This window comes from Papio anubis, chromosome 1 (assembly GCF_008728515.1).
Source record: "Papio anubis isolate 15944 chromosome 1, Panubis1.0, whole genome shotgun sequence".
NCBI lineage: Eukaryota > Metazoa > Chordata > Mammalia > Primates > Cercopithecidae > Papio > Papio anubis.
This window is the reverse complement of record NC_044976.1, coordinates 38,287,612-38,312,107: the sequence shown is the minus strand read 5'-3', so window position 1 is coordinate 38,312,107 and position 24,496 is coordinate 38,287,612. Positions and strand designations below refer to the sequence as shown.

At 43.2% G+C, this 24,496-nt stretch overlaps 1 protein-coding gene across 10 annotated transcripts in view; it reads right to left on the bottom strand.

Annotated features, from left to right (window-relative positions):
• CAP1 (cyclase associated actin cytoskeleton regulatory protein 1) overlaps window positions 1-23,210 on the bottom strand; it is a 32,455-nt gene extending 9,245 nt beyond the window's left edge. Inside the window, exons 1-4 of one of the 10 annotated variants that reach the window (XM_021939797.2) lie at window positions 22,814-23,210; window positions 3,455-3,579; window positions 2,738-2,841; window positions 1,088-1,165 (exon numbers count right to left, since the gene is read on the bottom strand). In XM_021939797.2, coding sequence (XP_021795489.1) covers window positions 1,088-1,165; window positions 2,738-2,841; window positions 3,455-3,566 — 294 coding nt within the window. In that variant the 5' untranslated portion in view covers window positions 3,567-3,579; window positions 22,814-23,210. Of the gene's footprint in view, window positions 1-1,087; window positions 1,166-2,737; window positions 2,842-3,454; window positions 3,580-22,487 lie in introns of all 10 variants that reach the window. The other 9 variants (XM_021939802.2, XM_021939815.2, XM_021939808.2 and 6 more) reach the window with 9 other exon arrangements.
• Window positions 23,211-24,496: the final 1,286 nt, after the last annotated feature.

The following is a 24,496-nucleotide window of genomic DNA, read 5'->3' as shown; positions in this document are numbered from 1 at the left end:
AAATAAAATAAAAAACAATTAGGGGCTTAGCATTCAAGTAGGCACCTTGGCAAAATGGATGAATTTTGTTTGTTTGCACCCTTCCTCCAAAGCTCCATTTCCTGAACATCTCAATTCTCAGATCTTAACCATTCAGGACAGATTAAGAATTAGAATCTAATTCTACATATTAAAATTAGATGGTATCTATATATACATACACACACATTGTTTTTTGAGAGAAGGTCCTGCTCTGTCGCCCAGGCTGGAGTGCAATGGTGTGTTCAGGGCTCACTGCAACCTCAAACTTTCAGTCCCAAATGTTCCTCCCATTTCAGCCTCTCAAGTAGGTGGGACTATAGGCATGTACCACCTTGCCTGGCTACTTTTTTTTTTTTTTAATTTTTAGTAGAGACAAGGTCTTGCTAAAGTGCTGGGATTACAGAAGTAAGCCAGTATGCTTAACCAGAATCTAATATATATGACATTATTTTTATATTATCTAGGCATGCTGAGAGTCAAGGGTTTTAATACAGCATTTAGGACAACTTGCTTTATTATTCCTCTGTAGGAAAGCCAAATGCAAAAGAAGGAAACCTATTTTCTTTGACTCCAAGAGAAATCTAAATTTTCTCTAATTCAGCTTTTCACATCTTGAACCATAAAATTCTGAGGTGGGAGTAAAATTAAAGGGAGATTCTCCCAACCAGTGAAGGATGAAGAGAGAAGCAATACTACAGGAGTTTTAAGATCTCCACAGGAGCACTACTAAAGCCCATCCACAGTGAAGCAAAAGAATCATCTTTAAAGGGCTTTGGAGACACTATGATGAATGTGGACTCAGCAAAGAGGGAGGCAAGCAAAGTCCCAGGAATAACCACGGGCCTATGCAAAATGACAGAGAAAAAGTCAGTAGAGACCATTAAGTACTCAATAGTACCTTCCCATTAAGGCACTTGAAGTATGGCTCTACCTCTGGGACTTGGTATGAATATATATTATCAAAAGCCTAGTAGGTCTATTTTAAAATGTTATAATAGCTTGACAGAAATCTCTCAACTCGTCCTGAGCATCAAACCAAAATGAAACCAGCTAGTAGTGAACTTACATCTGCTGGCTGTTGACACTGAGAAGCTGTAACCAACAGAGCTCGCTCCAACTTCAAACCTGTGTGGACCATCTCCGCCTGCCAGAAAGAAGAATCAGCTATTGATGACACATTATAACTGGAGAAGTCTTGATAAGAATAACCTGAAACCTCTACTTCCATGTAATCTGATAGCAACCCAGGCACTTCATGTTATCCTCCTCATGTATTCCGGATTCCAGGGACTGATAGCAGAATTACATATACTACTGTTCCTACTGGAACTCATCAGGGACACACATCCAGAGTTGGAAGTGAAGTTAAATGGATAATCACCTAGCCTTAAATGAAGTCATGTTAGCACCTTACACATGCATTGTGATACTGTGCACTGAAAAATCCTTCCTATTTCACATCAGCAAAATAAAACAAACGGCAACCAAAAAAACACCTTTCTTTTCTCAAAAATTGGAGACAGGAGTAAAGGCAAAGGCCTAAATTTATGCCAAAAATTCTCAAGGTATTTACTCCTTTAGGTTAAAGCTATCTCTCAAATGCTAGATACCATGACCCATTAATAAATAAATAAATAAATTTAGTGAGCTTAATACAGCAAAAGTATGAGTGCAACACACCAACTTCAAGTTTTTTCCAAATAAAAAGTTAAAAAAAAAAAGTATAGCAGAAGTAGTACAAATATCATTTTGTGAAACTTTTATCTCAGTTGCGAATATGTTCTTTATTTCTAAGGGTCATTCGTAGTCAAAAGAATTTAAGAAACATGAGACTATAAGCACTATTAAAATACAAAAATTCAAAGAAAGCAATCTATTTTTTTCTGGATTTGCATTTTTAAAACACAAATGATAAATGTTTTAAAGTTTTTTCAAATGTTACAGAACTGTATAAAGTAAAAATGCAAGCCTCCACACCCTTATTAAAGTCCCAGTCCCACTCTCTAGAGCCAAAACCATTGGCAACAGATGGTATTTGAGAGGCTCAAAATAGATTTTCCAAAACCCAAGCAACCAGTCTTGGAGAAAGGTTTAGGTGAAGAAGATCCCGAGCATGGTTACTGTTTATAAAGGATCATTCGGTGAGCTAGCAGGAAGGTTTTTTGGGTCCCAAAAATAGAGGTAGAATGTATATGTGTGTGTGGGGTGGGAGTAGGCAGTGGTGGTGATGACGTAGGAGGCATAAAGGAAGGTGGGAGAAAAGGCACCTGTCACTGCCTACTTCATATTCTTGCTGTGGGTTAAGTGTGAAAATAACCCACATTAGCATAACTAATAACTATCAAGCATAGTTTTATAAATGCTAAGTCATGATAATGACTCCTTTAAATAAGCCACTGTAAGTTTGATTATATAATATGTTGGGATCAAACGAGTGCATGTTCTTCGCTACAAAGATGAACAGAACCATATTTTATGTACCAAGCAAGCTTTCTGTACAAATATGTGATAAAAGCAAGGGGCCTAGAAAAATAGGAGGAATCGTTTCTGTGGCTGGACTGAACTCCTCAGTACAGGTAAAAGAGAAATAATATGTGTAATGCCTCAAACCAAGAGGCACTTCTCAAGGAGCTCTTAAACCAAGGATGAGGACCTTGGCTGACTGAAGAAAGCTGTCAGTCCTTAAAAGAAGGGGAAAAAGGCAAAACATCCTTACATGTTTCTGCACGTCTCCCCCAATCTCTTTACTGATCTTCAAGTACTCTGCCACAGGACCAGCAAGCAGTGAGTCAAATGCCTGCACATATGGAGCTGCTCCTGCTAAAGACAAACACACCACGAAGAATCAGCCATGCATCAGAAGGAGGCTTCTTTAAAATGTGCTTCTATATGGAAGTGAGGAGGCAAGGTAATACAGTCAACAGGATACTGGAACAGGAGTAAGGAAACCTGGGTTCTAGGTTCAGTATCACCACTAACTGGTGTGTGACCTTGACTAAATCCCTTTTCCTCTCTGAGCTTAATTTTCTTTATCTATAAAATGAAAATAAACAAAATGATCCTCCAAGGTTTCTTTTAGTGCTAACATTCTATGTTTCAATTGCTGCATGTGCAAAATGTCCAATTTGCCAATTGTTTGGAGACAGGAATTTTATTATCACTTGTCATTTGACTTATTTTGGAGTCATTCTGCTAAAGAAAGAACAGGAAATATCACACAAGCAGGAAGTTCTTGTGTTAAAATAACTTAACCACAGGCCTCCCTGTACAAGTCATTTCCTTTCCTCTCTTATCTGTTCACAGCAATACAAATTACAAAAGATAAACTATCTAGATTAAGTTTTGGGAAGTTAGCTCCAAAGGAGAGAATAATAGAAAATTTTCAGGCCAAGACACTCAAAGAAAGCATTCTGCTGGGCTGTGGACTGCTTACCTTTTGAAGGACTGTCTCCATACCCACGGTGCATGTCAGAGGTATGGGACACTGCCTCCAGGCGGCCCACTGCCCTCTCCAATCTTTCTACCAGATTTTGCATGTCAGCCATAATGGACCACCTGCTGAAACAGATCAAATGTCATTTGTTATTTAAATACTAAATAGCACCTACAGAGAGAAAAACAGAAAATTACTGGTCACCCCCAGGTGGATGAAGAGGATGCCAATTCTCAGGAACAGAATAGTTTAATAAAATTAAGATGTCATCTGCAAAATGGAACAATACAAAAAATCAGATAAAAAAGTAGTCTAGTATATTTACAAAATCAAAAGACCTCAGTAAGCAAGAGAACTGCTCAGGAAAAGGTGTTCACTGAAGTAAATGCTTACTCATTCAAATACTTACTCAATATTTACTATGATACTGTGTGTGGAAAGTTAGAATTTGCAAAGGATAGTCATATATATTATCTCAGTTTGAGCCTCCCGACAACTATTCAGGAACAGAAGGATGATTACTACATGCTTAGTGATAGAAAACTTAGTTTCAGTGAAGTTAAATGACTTGCCTAGTCACACAGCCAGTGAATAGAGAAGCCAGTACTCAATTCATCTTCTGGCTCTAAGTTCAGTGTGTTTCTTCCCACAACATCCTCTGCCTGAATGTGAAATATCCCAAACCAAGATGAACAGGATATTTACTCTTCCCTCAATAATTTTTTTTTTTCAGACAAAGTCTCGTTCTGTCACCCAGGCTAGAGTGCAGTGGCAGGATCTCAGCTCACTGCAAGCTCCGCCCCCCTGGGTTCAAGGGATTCTCCTGCCTCAGTCTCCCAAGTACCTGGGGTTATAGGTGCACACCACCATGCCCGGCTAATTTTTTGTAGTTTTAGTAGTGACAGGGTTTCACTATGTTGGCTAGGATGGTCTCGAACTCTTGACTTCAAGTAATCCACCTGCCCTGGCCTCCCAAAGTGCTCGAATTGCAGGCGTGAGCCACTGTGCCCAGTCTGCCCTCAATAATTTATAGTCTAATGGGGAGACTTAACATATGCACTAACAGCTAGGAAACAAATAGAAAAAAAATGTTAAGGTGACATAAGAAAGTTGCTGATAGAGAGGCATGAGATTTCAAAGACGGGAGGAATATATCAGCTGGAAGGATCAGATAAGGATATGATGGAGAGGCTGCCATTTGAGCCAGCCTTCAAATGAAGATGAGAAAGATCTGGACATGCAGTAGGGAAGGACACTAGACACATCCAAAAGAACTTGTTATAGATCTTTCACAAGTACTATCTTATCTGAACTAGCCTAATTCAATGTCTAATATCCCAAAGAAAGTAAGCTCCAAGAGAGAAAGGACCTTATATAGCTTGTTCCTTATTGTATACTCTACCATCTAGACTACTACCTGGCAGGTAGTAGATGTTCAATAAATATTTATGAAGTTATGAACCTCACAAATAGCATTCCAAAACTCCAGAGGGACAAGGGTGCTAAAAGTTGCCCATAAGTCACACATAAGAGTAAAATATGATCAATGCACTGCTACATAAAGTATTTGAGACCCTAAGTGATCTCATAAAAACCAGTCAGTGAAATTTCAATCCAAGCTTTGACTTGGAAAAGATTCCATTTCATGAAAGCATCGATTCAGGTAACTGAATTCAGTTCAAGTAACTGAAGCTGAATGAACTCAACTCCCTTGAAGCTGCCTAAAATGACCAGAGCAATTATGATTCCCCCAAAGATGACAGCATGCCAGAATTATCTCAATTTAACACATTGTCCTCCCTGTGGAAGAGAGAAGCAGCTCACAAGATAAAGTAAGGAAAACAATATAATCTCTGTCCGTTCTTCTCTGTGTACAAGCTCTGGTCTCTATGGACCCAATCACTTGTCAGAGAGTGTTGTTTAAAAGAGAAGCAAAGGAAAAAAATGAGAATGAGAACCAAACAAACCTTTCCATTCCCTGGCCTGCAGCAGCAGCAGAAGCCTCCAGGTCTATGTCTACTCTCAAATAGAGAAGACCATAAACAGTCAACATACTTTCCCTGATGTTATGACACTATCAACTGATATCTGAATTCCTGCCCTGTTCCATTATGCATACTGATCAAGGCACAGACTCACATATATATACAATCCACCACGCTATAAATCCAGGAGAAAAGGCAAGGAATGCAATAAACTCCTATGCTACCTTCCATGAACAGATACCACTCGGTTCTGTTATAAAACAGGTTCCTTCATACATGGATGTTTCAGGTTGAGACCACTGTTAACATGAAGACACAGTACATGTGTTGCTAGAGGCTGCCAGAGTTTGTGAACATTTACCAATCTTAAATGCTGAATAATAGAGCTTCATGGGACTTTGGCTCCCTTTTTCCATATTTCACTTGTATTTGTAGGCTTTCGCTGCTAAACAATCTACAGTCTGCTGTCTGACTTAAGCAGAATGAAAAAGGACAATACAGCTACCATTTATAGCTAATCTCATTTTACCACTAACCAAATACAAAAGAACAGAAACTGTTTTTTTGTTCTTGGTGGGAGTAAGATGAGATTTGAGATGTTATGGAAAACAATGTCCAGAATTGAAGCGTGACGTTGTAATGTGAAAGATACACCTTTTCTCATTCCCTACACACATGTACATTCTTCAGGTGGTCATGTACACTCCTAAACCTCTGACTACCCTCATTGTAGTAATGCCAGCCTATTTGCCAGGTGGTACCACCATAACCACCTATAGACTAAAGACTACCATAACCACCTATAGGCTAAAGACTACCACAGCAGCATATCCATCTAGCTCAGGCCATTCATCTGGATTAAATTTTAGATTCAGGTCAAGTACTGTGGCTCACAACTATAATCCCAACACTCTGGAATGCCAAGGTGGGAGGAAGTGTTTAAGCCCAGGAGTCCAAGACCAGCCTGGACAACATGGCAAAATTCCATCTCTACAAAAAATAAAAAAATTAGCCAGGCATGATGGTACACACCTGTAGTCCCAGCTACCCAGGAGGCTGAGGTGGGAGAATTACCTGAGCCCAGGAGGTCGAGGATGCAATGAGTAGTGATTGTACCACTGCATTCCACTGCATTCCAGCCTGGGTGACAGAGTGAGACCCTGTCTCCAAAAAATAAAAATAAAAATAAAAATAAAAAAATAATAAAAATCCAGCTTTCACCTAGACGTCTCTACCTGGATGTCCCAAAGGCAACCTGAAATGTCCAAAACCAGAAATCATCTTCCCTAACGTTGCTCTAGCACTGCCATCAATCACCTGATTGATCAAGTCAGTAACTGGAAACTGTTAGGCAGTATTATATAGTAGGTAAGAGTGTTCTTTAGGCTGGGTGCAGTGGCTCACACCTGTAATCCCAGCACTTTGGGAGGCCGAGGCAGGCGGATCACCAGGTCAGGAGATCGAGACCATCCTGGCTAACACAGTGAAACCCCGTCTCTACTAAAAATACAAAAAATTGGCCGGGCGTGTGTGGTGGGCGCCTGTAGTCCCAACTACTTGGGAGGCTGAGGCAGGAGAATGGCATGAATCCGGGAGGCAGAGCTTGCAGTAAGCCAAGATTGCGCCACTGCACTCCAGCCTGGGTGATGGAGTGAGACTCCATCTCAAAAAAAAAAAGAGTGTTCTTTAGAGAAATCAGAGAGATTGGAGGTTTGAATAACAATATGCACTGGCTTTGTGACTATAAGGAGTTATCAAACTTTCTGAGACTCAATTTCCTTATCTTTATAACGAAGACAATAATAGTACAAAAATCCAAATGGCTTCAGTGAGAATAAATGAAGGAATCCATGTAGAAGTGCTTGGCACAGTCCTGGAAAATAGTAAGGATTCCACAAACTCCCCCACAACATCTTATCAGTCATCAAAATCCATAGGCTTATGCATAGATGCCCCTTGCCTCCATCCTGACTGATAAGAGTTAGGATAGTGGCCAGGCACAGTGGCTCACTCCTCTAATCCCAGCACTTTGGGAGGCCAAGGCAGGAGGGTTGCTTGAGGTCAGGAGTTCAAGACTAGCCTGGGCAACATAGGGAGACCTCGTCGCTACAAAAATAATTTAAAATTTTTTCCAAGCATGGTGGTGTACAACTGTGGTCTCAGCTACCTTGGAGGCTGAGGTGGGAGGATGGCTTAGGCCCAGAAGGTAGAGGCTTCAGTAAGCCATGATTGTACCACTGCACTCCAGTCTGGGTAACAAAGCAAGATCTTGTCTCAAAAAAAAAGGATATCAAGACTTCACCAAGATTACTGCAATGACTTCTTGGCTAGTCTCCCCTAGTTACAGTAATAAACTTTCTTCATCCATTCTCCATATTATAGTCAGAGTGATATATCTCAACATTTCCCAGAGTATTAAATGGCATTAAAGAAATATTTATATTTGCATTTGAGATATAATATTACAGTTGCATTTGACACATACCCCAGAGCGTTCAGGGTAAAATCCAAACAAGAATTCCTCTAATCTGGTCCTGTTTAATCTTCTACCACTCCTCAGTTTTATCTCTTGCTACACCTTTCCTTAGCACACTACAGTAACCTGGGACTACTTGCGTTTTCCAGAAAGAGTCATGCTTTCTCTCACTTCTGAGCCTTTATAATGCTATCCACGCTGCTTAGATGTTTTCCCTTTCCCATCTGCCCCTCTAGAACTCTTATTGTCCTTTAAGTCTCAGCTAAGGTATCACCTCCTGGGGAAGTATTTCTAGTATGTGCTACCTCAACACTATGCACTTATCTCTGTCACAACACTGCCCACACTAGTTTAAAATCATTTATTTGGCCAGGCGTGGTGGCTCATGCCTGTAATCCCAGTACTTTGGGAGGGCAATGCGGGCAATCACTTGAGGCCAGGAGTTTGAGATCAGCCTGGCCAACATGGCAAAACCCCGTCTCTACTAAACATACAAAAATTACCTGGGCATGGTGCCACGTGCTATAATCTCAGCTACTACAGAGGTTGAAGCACAAGAATGGCTTGAACCTGGGAAGGGGAGGTTACAATGAGCCAAGATAGTACCCCTGCACTCCAGCCTGGGTGACAGAGCAAGATTCTGTCTCAAAACATTAGTAATAATAAAATAAAATAAAATAATTTATTTAATAGTCTTCAGCAGAGTCTAAGAGTTTATGGCCATACTCCCCTGAATGCATCTGATCTCCTCTAGTCAACAGGCAACTAGCCACCCTAAGGCAAGGACCATGTCTTGCCGCTGTAATTCCAGTACTATAAACATAGGAGGCATTAAAAACACTGTATATTTGGCTCACGCCTGTAATCCTAGCACTTTGGGAGGCCAAGATGGGTGGATTGCGTGAGCTCAGGAGTTCGAGACCAGCTGGGCAGCGTGGTGAAACCTCGTCTCTACTAAAATATACAAAATTAGCCAGGCGTGGTGGTGTGTGCCTGTAGTCCCAGCTACTTGGGAGACTAAGATACAAGAATTAGTTGAACCTGAGAGAAGGAGGCTGCAGTAAGCTGAGATTGCGCCACTGGACTCCAGCCTAGGCAACAGAGTAAGATTATGTTTCAAAAAAAGAAAAAAAAAAAAAAGTAGGCTAATAAGGGTGTTTAAGTAAGAAATCAAATAAATAAAGGCTCTTACTCACTCTCCCCTCAACACAGCGTGGCTATCTTCCTTATTGAATCTATGGAGAAGTGGTTTTTTTTCCTTTTTTTTGTTTAATTTTTTGCTTATCTGCTCTTGCAAGACCTTACAACCCCTCCTGTCTTTCAAATAAATGTTGCCTTCTCAGGCACAAATCACACTGATTAAGTACCATAAGGAAAGTACTCTTCTTAGAATATATAATATTAATTAAATATAATAATCATAGTTGTAAATGCTTAACATTATTAATCTGTTGATTCTTTTGAGACTTAAAATAATCCTGCACGGTATGTTATGTAGACATTGATCCCTGCTTTTAGAATGAAGAAACTGAACTGACATTCACAGCAGTTAAAAGCTTGCCAGAGATCAAACCACCAGTGAGTAAAGAACCCAGGCCTAGAGCACAAATATTCTGAATCCTACGCTGCGGCTCTTCTCGCTACTCCACAATGGCTTTTAAGAAATTAAGTGACTACATGGTTTATCATAGTATCCAGTCCTGACTTGTTTGCTAAGCACAGCACTATGGGCTCAAGGCCTCTTTATGGTGTCTTTAGTTACATTATTAGCATCTTCCATTTTTCTTTCTTTGAGATGGAGTCTCTCTCTGTTGCCCAGGCTGGAGTGCAGTGGTACGATCTCAGATCACTGCAACCTCCACCTCCTGGGTTCAAGCAATTCTCCTGCCTCAGCCTCCTGAGTAGCTGGGACTACAGGTGCGTGCCACCACACCAGGCTAATTTTTTGTATTTTTATTAGAGATGGGGTTTCACCGTGTTAGCCAGGATGGTCTTGATCTCCTGACCTGGTGATCCACCCGCCTTGGCCTCCCAAAGTGCTGGGATTACAGGTGTGAGCCACCACGCCTGGCCAGCATCTCCCATTTTTCTGCTTTTAATTTTCTCCATGGAGGCCAACTTTTTTTCAATCACATATAGAATAGATGAGACATATTTGGAAAGCAAATGTTTAAAATAAGGCTTCTCAGGCCAGGCATGATAGCTCACACCTATAATCCCAGCACTTTGGGAGGCCGAGGCAGGAGGATGGCTTAAGGCCAGAAGTTCAAGACCAGCCTGGGCAACATAGCAAAACCTCATCTCTTTTATTAAAATAAATAAATAAGGCTTCTCCCAAATACAGAAGTATCAGAGCAGAGAACTGTATGTCTGCCTCATCTTGCTCCTTGCCATTTCTGATTGTCAATAACCAAGAACTATATGTAAACCTCCATAAATGAATGTCTGGATTCCCAACTACTTAAGCATTCATCATAAAAGCTTCAGAAACAGAGGTGGTCAAAATTACACAAATCCAAATAAAATTAGGAGACTGAGGCCTGAGTTCCAAGCTGTACATACTAACTGTGTAACTTTACACAGTCACATAACGGATTGTAATCCTCATCTAGCATACAGAGATATATAAGGATCAAAAGAGGTGATTTCATAGATATGAGTTATCACTTCAGAAGTCTTAAAATGCAATTCAAGGCCGGGCGCGGTGGCTCAAGCCTGTAATCCCAGCACTTTGGGAGGCCGAGACGGGCGGATCATGAGGTCAGGAGATCGAGACCATCCTGGCTAACACGGTGAAACCCCGTCTCTCTACTAAAAACTACAAAACTAGCGAGGCCGAGGTGTGAGCTGTAGTCCCAGCTACTCGGGAGGCTGAGGCAGGAAAGAATGGTGAACCGGGAGCTGCAGTGAGCTGAGATCCGGCCACTGCACTCCAGCCTGGGCAACACAGCAAGACTCTGTCTCAAAAAAAAAAATGCAATTCAAATGTAAAATGTGAGCACTACATATGCATTGCTGAATATATAGGCTCAAGGATGGGAATTCGTCCATTCTACCTCCTGCACTGACTGTATCTTCCAGTACCTAGAAAAACTTAGGCATATAGAAGATGCTAATAAAATCAAAGTGCTTAACATTGTGGGCCTACTGGGAAGAAACAGGCGACACATGGTCCCTCCCTTCAGAAGCACACATATTGGTTAGGACAACAAAATAAAATGTAGATGGAATAAATACTGTAGATTATATTTGTTAGCGTTTTTGGTTTTTATTTAAAAACCAGCTGGGCCAAGGCAGGCGGATCAAGTCACGAGATGAGACCATCCCGGCTAACATGGTGAAACCCTGTCTCTACTAAAAAAATACAAAAATAGCTGGGTGTGGTTGTGGGCACCTGTAGTCCCAGCTATTTGAGGAAGAGCTGAAGGCAGGAGAATGGCGTGCATGAACCCAGCAGGCAGGGCTGCGGTGAGCGGAATCGCCACTGCACTCCAGCCTGGGCAACAAAGCAGAGACTCATACCAAAAGCAAACAAACAAACAAACAAATAAGCAGGGTCTGGCTCATGACCTGACTGGAGTGCAGTGGAGTGTGTTCACAGCTCACATGAGCCTCCCGACCTCTGAGTGGCTGGGACTACTAGGACTATAACTACATGCCACCATGCCTTGCTTTTTTGTGTGTGTGTGTATCGTGTGTGTGTATGTGTGTGGTAGAGACAGGGAGATGTCTCACTATGTTGCTCAGGCTAGTCTCAAGCACCAGGCTCAAGCAGTCCCTCTTGCCTCAAGCCTCCCAAAGTGCTAGGATTACAGATGTGAACCACCACACACCCAGCCTATATTTTTAAAGGTTTTTAAGGGAATATCCAGTTGGATTATAGGGAAAGGATTCAAATTATCAGCCTATTCTTGCAGATTTTTCTTCACAGAATGTTGTTGCTATGGTTCTGAATTACATAAATATTACTACATGCTCTGAGGTTGGAGAAATCAGCTAAGGACTGGCAGTAGTTTGGTTTCAGGAAGGAAGTGAGGCATCTTGACGAGGTAAGAGAAAAAAGGAAACCATTCAGAGCAAGTCAAAAAGCAAAAAGGGAGACCAAGCAGGCTATGCACAGAAAATGTGTAGTGGGTTAGCCTGTATAGAATATGGAGTATTATAGGAAACAGGATGCATGAGCAATCTGGGTCAGGTATGGGGGCACTGAAAGCCAGGAAAGAAATTTAGGGTGATGTTGTGATAAATGTGAAGTCACTCAAGTGTTTGTGAAGTGAAAGAATAATATGATGAAACAAAGTGCTTACAAATTGCTCTGATAAACAGAATGGGATGTGGAGACAAGTGATGATATTAGAGGGTCTAGAAAGTCAGACCCTAATAGAAAACTATTCATCTATGCTTCTGTAAAATAAGGCTACTACAAAAGATATTTGTATTTATTTATTATTATTGTTATTTTTGAGATGGAGTCTCATTCTGTTGCTAGGCTGGAGTGCAATGGCATGATCTCAGCTCACTGCAACCTCCACCTCCCAGGTTCTAGTGATTCTCCTGCCTCAGCCTCTTGGTAGCTGGAACTACAGGCATGCATGCACCACCATGCCCTGTAAGAATTTTTGTATTTTTAGTAGAGACAGGGTTTCACCATGTTAGCCTGGCTGGTCTCAAACTCCTGATCTCAGGTGATCCACCCATGTAGTGCTCCCAAAGTGCTGGGATGACAGGCATGAACTTCACCGGTGCCCAGCCTACAAAAAGAATGTTTCAAAGGAAAAATCCACAACATCTGGTGTCTAACCAAATATTGGAACAAAATGAAAAAGATCAATTAACCTGTAAATAATCATCTTTAGGCAATTAAGAGACAGCACCTGAATTAAGTGCTATGCGAGGAATATAAAGGCAAAAATAGAAAGAAAGGTAAAATAGTTTCCCTATCCTAAGGAGTCAAGAGACAGGAGGCAGAGGAGAGACAAAGCTATTGACTCACTGGTTCTCAGGATTAGAGGATTCTAGAAATCATCTTGTAAAATACCACCTTATGCCAGAACAGTCCTTTCAATTGTAGCAATTAGTCAGGCAGCTCTGCTCAAACACCTTCAGTGATGGAGAACCCAGGACTTCTGGAGGCAGCCATTCCATTCAGACAGCTCAAAGGTATTAAAAAGTTCTTCCTTATGAGCCGTCTGCCTCCCTGCAACTCCACCCACGAATCTTGGTTCTGCCCTTGGAGTCACATGAAACAAATTGCATTAAACTGAGAACAAGTACTAACTGTATGGTACTGACTGTGAGCACAGTAGCATTCAGAGAAGAGTAAAGATGACTCAGATTTGCAAATATATGGGGGCCTTAAAGAATAATAATGACATTATATGGGCAGAAATGGAGTTTGTGGCAGAGTTCTAGTTAGGGCAACAAGATGAGGTCAGTTTGGAAATGCTGGGTTTGAAAGAAGACAAAAGCTTCTAAGTGGAAATGACTAGCAAGTATTTTAGAAATGAAACCTGGGAAACAATCAAGACTGGAGGTAATGTTTGCAAATCATTAATAAAGAACTGTCATGAAGTCATGAGAATAGACCAGCTCTTGGAGGATATCATGCAGAGCAAAAAGAAACTATGAGCTTGATTCTCCAGCAATGTCTATTGTGGTTTGAAACCAAACAACCAGGCCGGGCGCCAGTGGCTCATGCCTGTAATCCCAGCACTTTGGGAGGCTGAGGCAGGTGTGGATAACCTGAGGTCAGAGTTTGAGACCAGCCTGGCTAAAATGGCCGAAACCCTCGTCTCAACTAAAATACAAAAATTAATGAGCATGGTGGTGCCGCGCCTGTAATCCTAGAAATCATCTTAAAAACACCATCCATGCCAGAACTGAGGCACAGAATCTCTTGAACCAGGAGGCTGAGGTTGCATTTGGTAAGCACTGCACTCCAGCCTGGTGACAGAGAGACACCCTGTCTCAAAAAAAAATCCAGAAATGGCTAGTGATTCCTGCCAAAGCTGCTTCACACTCTCTCATACTTCTAACAACTTAACCCAATTCCTTCTGCCTATTCAAAATTTCAGAAGTAAATGGAACCAGGTTACTCGTGCAGTTCTTGTCACATCCCACCCAGGCAATGAAGCCAGTAGCATGAATTTCCACTTGAGTAGGAAGTTGCTTTATGCTTGAAATGTTTTTCTACTTTGTCCCATAGTTGTTTTCTAAGTCATGTCCTTAAGTAAAATTGAAAGAAAGCAACCATTAAATCAGCCTGTCTACTATGGTAGCCCAATTGATTTGCTTCAAAATGCTTCCATATATGGTTTTGTAATCTGTTCCTGAGGTTTTATCCTAAGAAGAGTAAATCATAATGTGAGGAAAGTGATAAGCATGGAATGTTTGCTGCAATGTTAGATCTATCGATCTATCTGTACCTATCTTGGATTTCTAATTATGGGGAACAGCTAAATGGAGTGTGAAAAAACTTGAACACAAATTTACAATATTTGTCACATTTGGGTGATGGGGTTTTTGACAATTTCTACCTCAGTGATTCCAAACTTTCTTTTAACATATAATCTTTTATAATGACAATAAAATCTCTACTTAGGTATCTCTTCATTACCACTAAACTATATATTAGTTAGTTCTACTTCTAATAAATTCTTATCACTAGGTTTTAACATGTCACAAAAGTAAAACCTACATGCTACCAGAAGATACAGAGTTGGCTTACCACAGAAACCAAGTAACAGGAACCACTTTGCCCCAGTAAGATGCCAGTTAGGCCAGGTTACAATGGTTCATGCCTGTAATCCCAGCACTTTGGGAGGCCGAGAGAGACCAGATCACTAAGGTAAGGAGTTGAGACCAGCCTGGCCAACGTGGCAAAACCCTGTCATCTTTGTAAGGCATGGTGGTGGGCACCTGTAATCCCAGTTACTCAGAGACTGAGGCAGGAGAATTGCTTGAGCCTGGGGTAGAAGTTACAGTGGGCGAGGTCAATTCACCTCCAGCCTGGACAGAACAAGACCATCTCAAAAAAAAAAAAAGATGCCAATACAAATCTAACCCAAATCAAAGACCCGCATTCTTCTCCTGGCATTTGGTTTCACTAGTTAAAACCAATGACATTTAATTACTGAGTCACTGCCACGGGTTTTGATTTGGTGGCTATCTTCTAGGGAGAGAAGGAATCAACCCATTATCAACACCCTGCCTCCTGTTTCCCTCCTTACGCATGTCCTTTATCTGAAACTCAGGAGTGAGTAAAGTTACTGTATAAAATTAATTAGACTTGAGACTAGCTGTTTTCAATGTCTGGGGCAAACAGGCCAACTTTGTGTGGTCATGGGTTCTCTTCTCTCCTACGTTCAAAGAATATTATGAAGACTAATTGCACAGAGCATTCAGCAGTCCCTTTCTACTTCTACATGTGTTATAGCGTATAAGGGAAAACGTATTGCGTGATTTCAGCTTGAATAGTTGCTTTAAAGAACAGCATTTCCCACTCTCATATTTAAAGATGGATTCAAGGATGACGTTTGTCCTTAGCCATGATTCATCTACAAGTAGAAATATGGAATACTATGAGATATAATTAACTAAAGTATAGGAATTTCAATGCCCTCTGGAGGAAAAAATGCCCTCTGGAGGAAAACAAAAACAAAACAAAACATAAACAAGCCTGCTCCTTCCATTAAACATTTCAATATTTTTCCAGCCAAATGGGAAAGTTTGTGGCACAAAAGGTCCTGTTATTACAAGGCAAACAAAGCAGCACTGTAGCTGAGGCATATTTTTTAGAACTTTGTTTTTATCAGGTTAACATGGTACATCAAGAAGAAATTGCATGGTGAATGCTGTAGCTGCATTAATTTAAAGGTTATGAAACTACAGTCATGCATTATGTAATGACATTTAGTCAATGATGGATACATATACAACAGTGGTCCCATAGATTACAATACTATTTTACTGTACTTTAAAAATGTGGCCGAACGGTGGCTCATGCCTATAATCCTAGCCCTTTGGGAGGCTGAAGGGCTGGCAGAAGGTCAGGAGTTTGAACCAGCCTGGCCAATATGGATTCAAACCCATCTCTACTAAAAATACAAAATTAGCGTTTTGTTGCCATGTAGTCCCAGCTACTCGGGAGGCTGGAAGCAGAGGTGCTTGAACCGGGGAGGCAGAGGTTGCAGTGAGCAGTGAGCCAAGATCATGCCACGCACTCCAGCCTGAGTGAAGCGAGACTCGGGTAAAAAAAAAAAAAAAACAGTTTAGATAAACAAATACTTACACTGTGTTACAAACTGCCTACAGTATGGGGAATACAGTAACATACTATACGGGTTTTGTAGCCCAGGAGCAATAAGTTACACCATTATAGTCTAGATGTGCAGTACCATCTAGAATTTGTGCAAGTACACTTTCTATGATGTTCCCCACAATGATGAAATCACCTAATGACAAATTTACAGGATGTATCCCTGTGTTAAGCAACACATGACTGTATAATTTTATCAACTAAAATAAATGTGAATACTCGATAAACTATATGCAACTTTAGTGTTTGTTTTTGTTGTTGTTGTTGGGTTTTTTTTTTTTTGAGACAGATCTGTCGCTGAGCTGGGTCAGTGGCGAGATCTCAGCTCACTCACGCCTCCCAGGTTTGCCGCCATTCTCCTGCCTCAGCCACTCCCGGTAGCTGAGAACTACAATGCCACGCACCGCCTAAGCCGGCCTAGTTTTTTTTGTATTTTAGTAGAGCGGGGGTTTCTGCATTGACCCAGCCAGGATAGTCTCGATCTCTGACCTGAAGTGATCCCAGCCAGTCTCGGCCTCCCAAAGTGCTGGGATTACAGGCGAGCCACAGCGCCCGGCCTGTTTTGAGACAGAGTCTTGCTCTGTCACTCAGGCTGGGCAGATCATGCAGTGGTGTGATCTTGGCTCACTGCAACCTGCCTCCCAGGTTCAAAGTGATTCTCCTGCCTCAACCTCCTAAGTAGTTGGGATTACAGGTATAGCCACCACATCTGGCTAATTTCTGTATTTTAAATTGGAGACGGGGTTTCACCATGTGTTGGCCAGGCTGGTCTCGAACTCCTGACCTCAGGTGATCTGCCCACCTCGGCCTCCCAAAGTGCTGGGATTACAGGCATGAATCACCACGCCTAGCATATACGCAACTTTAAAATAAATAGTCCCGGCCTGGCGTGGTGGCTCACACCTGTAATCCCAGCACTTTGGGAGGCCGAGGTGGGTGGATCACCTGAGGTTGGGAGTTCGAGACCAGTCTGACCAACAAGGAGAAACCCCATCTCCACTAAAAAAATACAAAATTAGTTGGGCATGGTGGCGTATGCCTGTAATCCCAGCTACTCGGGAGGCCGAGACAGGAGAATTGCTTGAACCCGGGAGGCGGAGATTGAGGTGAGCCGAGATCGTGCCACTGCACTCCAGCCTAGGCAACAAGAGCGAAACTCCATCTCAAAAATAAAAAATAAAATAAATAGACCCTGTCCACTAAAACCAAGCACTCTGAATACAAGCAACGCGAACAAAACAGGAATTTACATAATTTTCAATAGAGAGGGAAATCTGCTGACTTACACTGCAAACAAGAAGCTTGCTTCTAGTACTTAAATCAATGGCATTTCTCTAAGATCACATCTGCCAGGTGTGGTGGCTCATGCCTGTAATCCCAGTGACTCAGGAGACTGAGGCCAGAGAATCACCTGAGGCCAGGGGTTTGAGATCAGCCCAGACAACATAGTGAGACCCTATCTCTGAAAAAAATCAAACTTTTAGCCAAGCGTGCAGTGGCTCATGCCTGCAATTCCAGCACTTTGGGAGGCTGAGGTGGGTGGTTCCATTGAGGAGTTTGAGACCAGCCTGCCCAACATGGCAAAACCTTGTCCCTACTGAAAATACAAAAATTAGCTGAGTGTGGTGGTGTGTGCCTGTAGTCCCAGCTACTCGGGAGGCTGAGGCAGGAGAATTGCTTGAACCCGGGAGGGGGAAGCTGCAGTGAGCCTAGATCGCGCCACTGCACTCCAGCCTGGGCATCGGAGCGAAACTCCATCTCAAAAAAAACAAAAAACAAAAGAAAGAAAAAACACTGTAGTCCCAGCGACTCAGGAGGCTGAGGTGAGAAGATTACTTGAACCCAGAAGTTGGAGGTTGCAGTGAGCCATGACTGCAACATTGTACTCCAACCTGCACACCCAGAAATTCCTTGAAGGGTAATTTCTTGAGGCTTCAACAAAAACAAATGATTCATTCATTGCAGGGTACTGAGTGCTTATCATGTACCACTGACTGTGCTAAGTATGGCTATGGGGCCTGCCCTCACAGAATTTAGTTGGGGACATTGTACAATCATAGCTACGATACTTTCTAATGCAGCAATTCTCAACCAGGGGCAATTTTGTCCTCCAGGAGACATATGGCAATGTCTGAAAACATTTTTGATTGTCACAACTGAGGAAATGTTATTGGCATCTACTGGGTAGAGACAGATGCTGCTTAATATCCTACAATACGCAGGACAACTCCATAATAAAGAATTATACGGCCCAAAATGTCAATTGGGCCAACGTTGAGAAACCCTGTTCTAATTTAACAAGGAGCATAGGGAGGTGCGAAAGGTTAAGTAAATGCTAGTTCAGGACTTTCTAAATTAGAAAGTCAACGTGTACCATCTAATAAAAATTAAGATAAGGGCCTAAACTGTGGAGAACTCTGTAAGATGGACAAAAGAGTCTAGAATTGATTCTTTGCAAATATGAAGTCAGTGAAGAGTAACAAGACGAAAAATGCTTCTTCTTAGAGAACTTTAAATTAAAGATTAGTCTGGTTGTCACAGAGAAGCTGAAGTATAGGTCATGAATGCCAGGTTAGCACAAATAAAGAAAGAAACTGATGGCAACATTTCAAAGGATTAATCACTAGGATTGGGTAAGATACCGCTCAAGAACTCTCAGATTTCAAATCTCAGCATTAAATTTCAAACCAGAGGTTCAGCTTCCAGTGACACTTTGTATTTGCTTAAGTTAAGAGAAAAATCTTTGATTCACAATACTTCACAAAAAACTGAAAGGAGGAAGTCACCTTTTTTTTTTCTTGTAGAGACAGGGGTCTCACTATGTTGACCAGGTTAGTCTCCAATTCAGCCTCAAGAAAGTAACTTTTTAAAAGCTAAAAAAAAATAACTGCAACCAGGAAAAAGGGTGAGAATAAGAGATCATCCATGAGAATAAAAGATCATCTGTAGGTTGGAAACAAAACATTTTACAGACTCAATAGCTAACCTCCAAAGCAAAAATATACTCACTGAATCTTAACAATATCACCACCTTTGGTTTGCACATCAGGCTGTATTCTACAAAGTACTTTCACTGCTACCATTTTATTTAAACTTCTCTGAGATATCAATTATGCCCACCTAATTGAGGAAGTATTTCTGGAAAAAGCGACAAACTCCTTTTTTCTTTTTTTTTGAGACAGAGTCTCATTGTCACCCAGGCTGGAGGGCAGTGGTACAATCTCAGCTCACTGCAACCTCCACCTTCCAGGTTCAAGCAATTCTCCTGCCTCAGCCTCCCGAGCAGCTGGGACTACAGGTGTGCGCCACCACGCCCAGCTAATTTTTGTATTTTTAGTAGAGACGGTGTTTCACCATGTTGGCCAGGCTGGTCTTGAACTCCTGATATCAAGTGATTTGCCCACCTCAGCCTCCCAGAGTGCCAGGATTACAGATGTGAGTCACTGTGCCAGGCCCAGAAATGTATTTATGCTGGACCTGGGCAAATCAATCAGCAAACTGCCAACCACAAAATCAAATCCAAACAAATTCAACAAGGCATTAAAAGCCCTTTACCCCGGGCGCGGTGGCTCACACCTGTAATCACAACACTTTGGGAGGCCAAGGCGGGCAGATCACGAGGTCAAGAGTTCAAGACCAGCCTGGCCAGCATGGTAAAACCCTGTCTCTACTAAAAAGACAAAAATTAGCAGGGCATGGTGGCGTGCACCTGTAATCCCAGTTACTCGGGAGGCTGAGGCAGGAGAATTGCTTGAACTTGGGAGATGGAGGTTTCAGTGAGCTGAGATAGTGCCACTGCACACCAGCCTGGGCAACAGAGCAAGACTCCGTCTCAAAACAAACAAACAAACAAACAAAAGCCCTTCACAACTTGGCTGACATCTAACCTTTTTTGCAGTCTGGTCTTCTGCAAAACTCCAGGCCCCAGTATTTCACTAAACAATTCAGGCCCTCTCCTGTCTCCGTTATCTTTACTCTTGCTGTTTCCTTTAGCTGACCCACCTTATTAGACATCTTTGCCTGGATGTGCTACAAACACCTCAAACTAAAAACATTCAAAATGCATTTTTTTCCCATGTCACTTCCCTAATTTACCTCTCATACTCTTTATCTGAATGGTACTACCCAGTTCCCTAAGACAGAAAGCCAGGCAATCGTGCTACTCTTACTTCTTCATTCCCATAATCAGCCTCCAATTCTACGGATTCTATCTTCTTAATATTGCTCACATATGATCCCTCTACATTCCCATTTCCACCGTCTTAGTTCATGTCTTAGTTCATGTCTACAGCAAGAGCTTCCAAACACTGGTTTACTTCCCCCATAGGCCTGGTCCCCTCCTACTTGACAGAATGAACTTTCTAAAATATAAATCTGATGACATCATTTTCCTGCATAAAACCCTTCAAAGCATCTCTATAGCTTTCAGGGTAAAAATCCAAATTCTTTAGCATGACTTACAATGTCCTCAACATATGACTGACCTGACCACATCTCACTTCCTCCACTTCCCCAACCATTACTAGAATTCCAGTGACACTGAACTAGTCGTGGTCTTTCAGCTGTCCAGTTCTCCAGGTCCTTGCACCTGTAGTAGTCTCTGCCTGGAAATCCCTTTTCCAGATTCCCTATATAGCTACATAAATATTTCAAGAGTTAGCCTCCCATTTCCTCCTGGAAGCCTGGACAACTGGCTCAGGTATTTCTCCTCTGTGCTCTTGTAGCCCTGTGCTATGTGCTATGAAACTGTAAGCCATCCCTCATTTACTTGTCTATTTCCTCTCCCACTGTAAACTCCAGAAGAACTGTATTCTTTGCCACAAAGGCTGTCTCATTAAAATGTGCCTCATACATGCTAAGGTCTTAACAAATATCTGGTGGGGCCGGACACGGCGGCTCACGCCCATAATCCCAGCACTTTGGGAGGCCGAGGTGGGGGATCACCTGAGGTCAGGAGTTTGAGAGCAGCCTGGCCTTCACGGGGAAACCCCATCTCTACTAAAAATACAAATAAATAAATTAATTAAAGTCTGGTAAATGATAAATGTGCTGATCTGCTCAAGGATTTTCACTTGAAGAGAGATCCCACAAAGAGCTTCAACTGACACAGTTCTGATGCTAATCTGTCTCAAATGTTCTCATTCCCCTCTTCGAACACATTCCTATTTATCCTTCAAAATTCATCTTAAAAACTCTGCTTCTTCAGAAGGGCTTTTCCTGAACCCCTTGTTACATACTTTCAGAGCACCGTGTTCTTTCCTAACTCTCATCAACATAATTATTTGTTAAACATCCCTGCAAACAGTGCTAGCTCCATGCGGGCAGGGTCTACATTGTTTAGTTTTAAAGCTGCATTCCCCGCATCTGGGAAAATGCTGGCACAGAATAAACACAGTTTGTTACGCTGAATTTAATCCTGTGGGGTCAGCAGAGATCTCCACTTAAATGATGAACAAAAGGAGGCTCAAAGAAGTTAAATAAGGCACCTATGGCCATAGACACTTGGCACTGAGGCCAGACCAAACCTGGGCCGTCTGGTTTCAGGTCCAGAAGTACACACCTTCAATAAAGTTAGCCTGGCTTTTCAAAACAAGAGCAGCAGCCGAGGAGGAAAAGGAGGATATCTGCCCGTAAATACAAGGATTTGCCCGCCTCTCTTGTAAAAACTCCCTAGGCATTTCAAACGGCTCAATTTGGGAAGAGGGGGAAAAAAAGTTCCACGCAGCGATGGCCTTTGACCTGCAGCAGCCTTAGGGGCAACACCGACCGGAAGACCATCCCAAGTTAGAGAGGTTCCGAGCAACAAGGGAAGGAACCAGGGCTGGTCATCTTAGGAACCAGGACCATGATTCTGATTATTTTCCTCACTCGCTATATATCTCGGACTAGCCTCTTCTCTAGGGATCAATTTACCCATCAGTGCAATGGGAGCATCAACAGGGAACAGGAAAGACTCTCCGATCTCGGAGGTTCCTTCCAGTCAGAGCACCTCAGGAATCAGGCCTCCGCTGAAAATGATGGGCGACACTGCGAAATCGGGCAGAGGGGCCTCCCTCGGGCAACCGGACTCAGCTGCTCACCCCGGCCCCACCTCAAGAGACCGCGCCCAGGAGTCCGGGTCGGCCTGAGGGCCTCAGCCCCGGCCCTCTCGGCAGGGTTCACGACACGCGCGCAGGCCAGAAGGGCCATTAACAACACCAGGGGCCCATGGGCCCCGGAGGAGACCCCAGTCCCTACCAAGCTGCACACCCTCACCTCAGAGTTCTGCCTCACCTCCGGACTACGATCAGCCGCTCTCCGCTTCCGGCAAGAACCGCCCAGCAATCTCCGCGCGACCCACTTCCGGGCCCTCACTGGGCGCGGCACCCCCACCGGAAATGAGCCGCCGGCTGAAGCGCTAGGCTGGCCCGCGACTGGGCAGGAAGTCTCACCGCCCCGCTCGTGACTCCGCCCCCCTTTGCCACGCCCCGGAGAAAGCGGCCCAGCTCGCACAGAGGGCACTTGGGGAAGAGCCCCGCCCTCAAGGCGGGAGCGACGCGAGGTTCACAAGCGAGGTCACGTCCTCGGGCCGCTTTACCTACCCGGAATCGTCCCCGAGACCCGGGCGCAGGAAGGGCAGAAGTCCCTGGCTAAGCTCCTCTCTGGAAGGAACAGAAGAGTGGCTAGTTCTCTGTCAGTTTGGTCTCAGTGGCAGAGGCCGGTTCCTTTCCGCTGCAGTCCGGAAAGGGTCTTGGAACGACTGGGGTCCAGGATTCTCTGAGGGCAGGAATCCGGTCGGCCGTCAGCTCTTGATGGGGATCGAGGCCAAGCTCCCCCTGTCTCTGGGCGTGCATATCTCGGTTTCCCCGTTTGTGACGTGGGAAGGCAATTAGTCTGGACATTGTTGTGGGAGGACTTGCGGAGACTGGGCGCAGGGTGTGGGGGTCAGTGAGGGCGCTGTGGGTCAGCCCCAGCCCGGCTGGCAGTCCCGGGACTGGGAAGGTAAGAAACCCTCCGCTCTCACCCCACTTCCTGTTTGGTCGGTGTGTTTTGTGACCATAGATGGTCAGGTCTGGGGCCGCGCGAGAGCCTCCGCCCTTGTGGTTTTGGAGCCCTTCCTCCCGGCGCGCAGGGTGTGGTCCCCGAGAATAAGATGAGCAAAATTAAAGCAGATCCTGCACCCACCATGCTGAAATCCGGCTTCTGAGGCAGCCTCGCCCTGGGCTGCGCGGGCCCAGGCGGCTGCTACTCGGTTCAGGGGGAGGTTCCGCACGGTGGCTGCCGCGCGCAGGGGAGGATTCACTTCCTTGCTCCTTGGGCTGGGAGATCCGATCTTTGTTCCCTCAAGACTCACGCTCTCCAACCGGTCATTATCCTCCCACAAAGATTTATTTCTAGAAAAAACTGGCGAGTGCCACAGTTCCCGCCCCTTCGGCTGAAAGACTGTGACAGCTCCGTGTTTCAAGTTGAATGCAGGAGTTATATGCCAGAGTCAATCATTCAACAACTAAAGTTCTTATAATAACAGCTACCATTTACTGCACGCTGACTACTTGCCAGACCTATGCTGAGTTCTTCAAGCGTATTTTCATTTACTCCTAATAGCAACTCTCGGTGGTTGGTACCATTATGTCCTCTGGTTTTCAAATGAGGAAGCTGAATAACTTGCCAAGGTCAGAAAATAACTGTTGAAACTGAAGGAAACACGTCTGTCTGACTCTAAATCCCATAAGCTTAATTAGCCCCTGTGATAGACCATACTGCAGTCATTTGAGGCAGTTTTGAGGCAGTGAATGCCTCTGGATCTGGAGACACACTGGGTTCCAGTGCTGGCATAGGCCCTCTACTAGGGGTCAGACTTTGGTCAGGTTACTTTGGACGGGTTACTGGGCCTCTTCCTAACTATATGGCTCCCAGCATGTTTAAAAGAACATGACAACATGAAAAAATATGGTATAAAAGTCATAGTATATTTTAAATATTGACATTTAACTAAAAACACTGTCTCTCACACACACACAAACTCTAACTTTATTTGGATATAGTCTTTGACTCTGCATTTGGTTCTTCTAAATCTCTTTCTGGATTAGGGACAGAAGGAACATAGACCATACATGCATTCTAGAGGAAGAGGAGAGAGAAGAGGAAGCAGGAAGGAGAAGGAAGAAAGTTTCCTCATCTATCAAATGGGGAATATTCATGGGGCTGTAATGAGAAACAGAAGCAGTAATGTATGTGAAACCACTTTGTAAAATGCTTCATTATAAAGAATGTACACACACTTA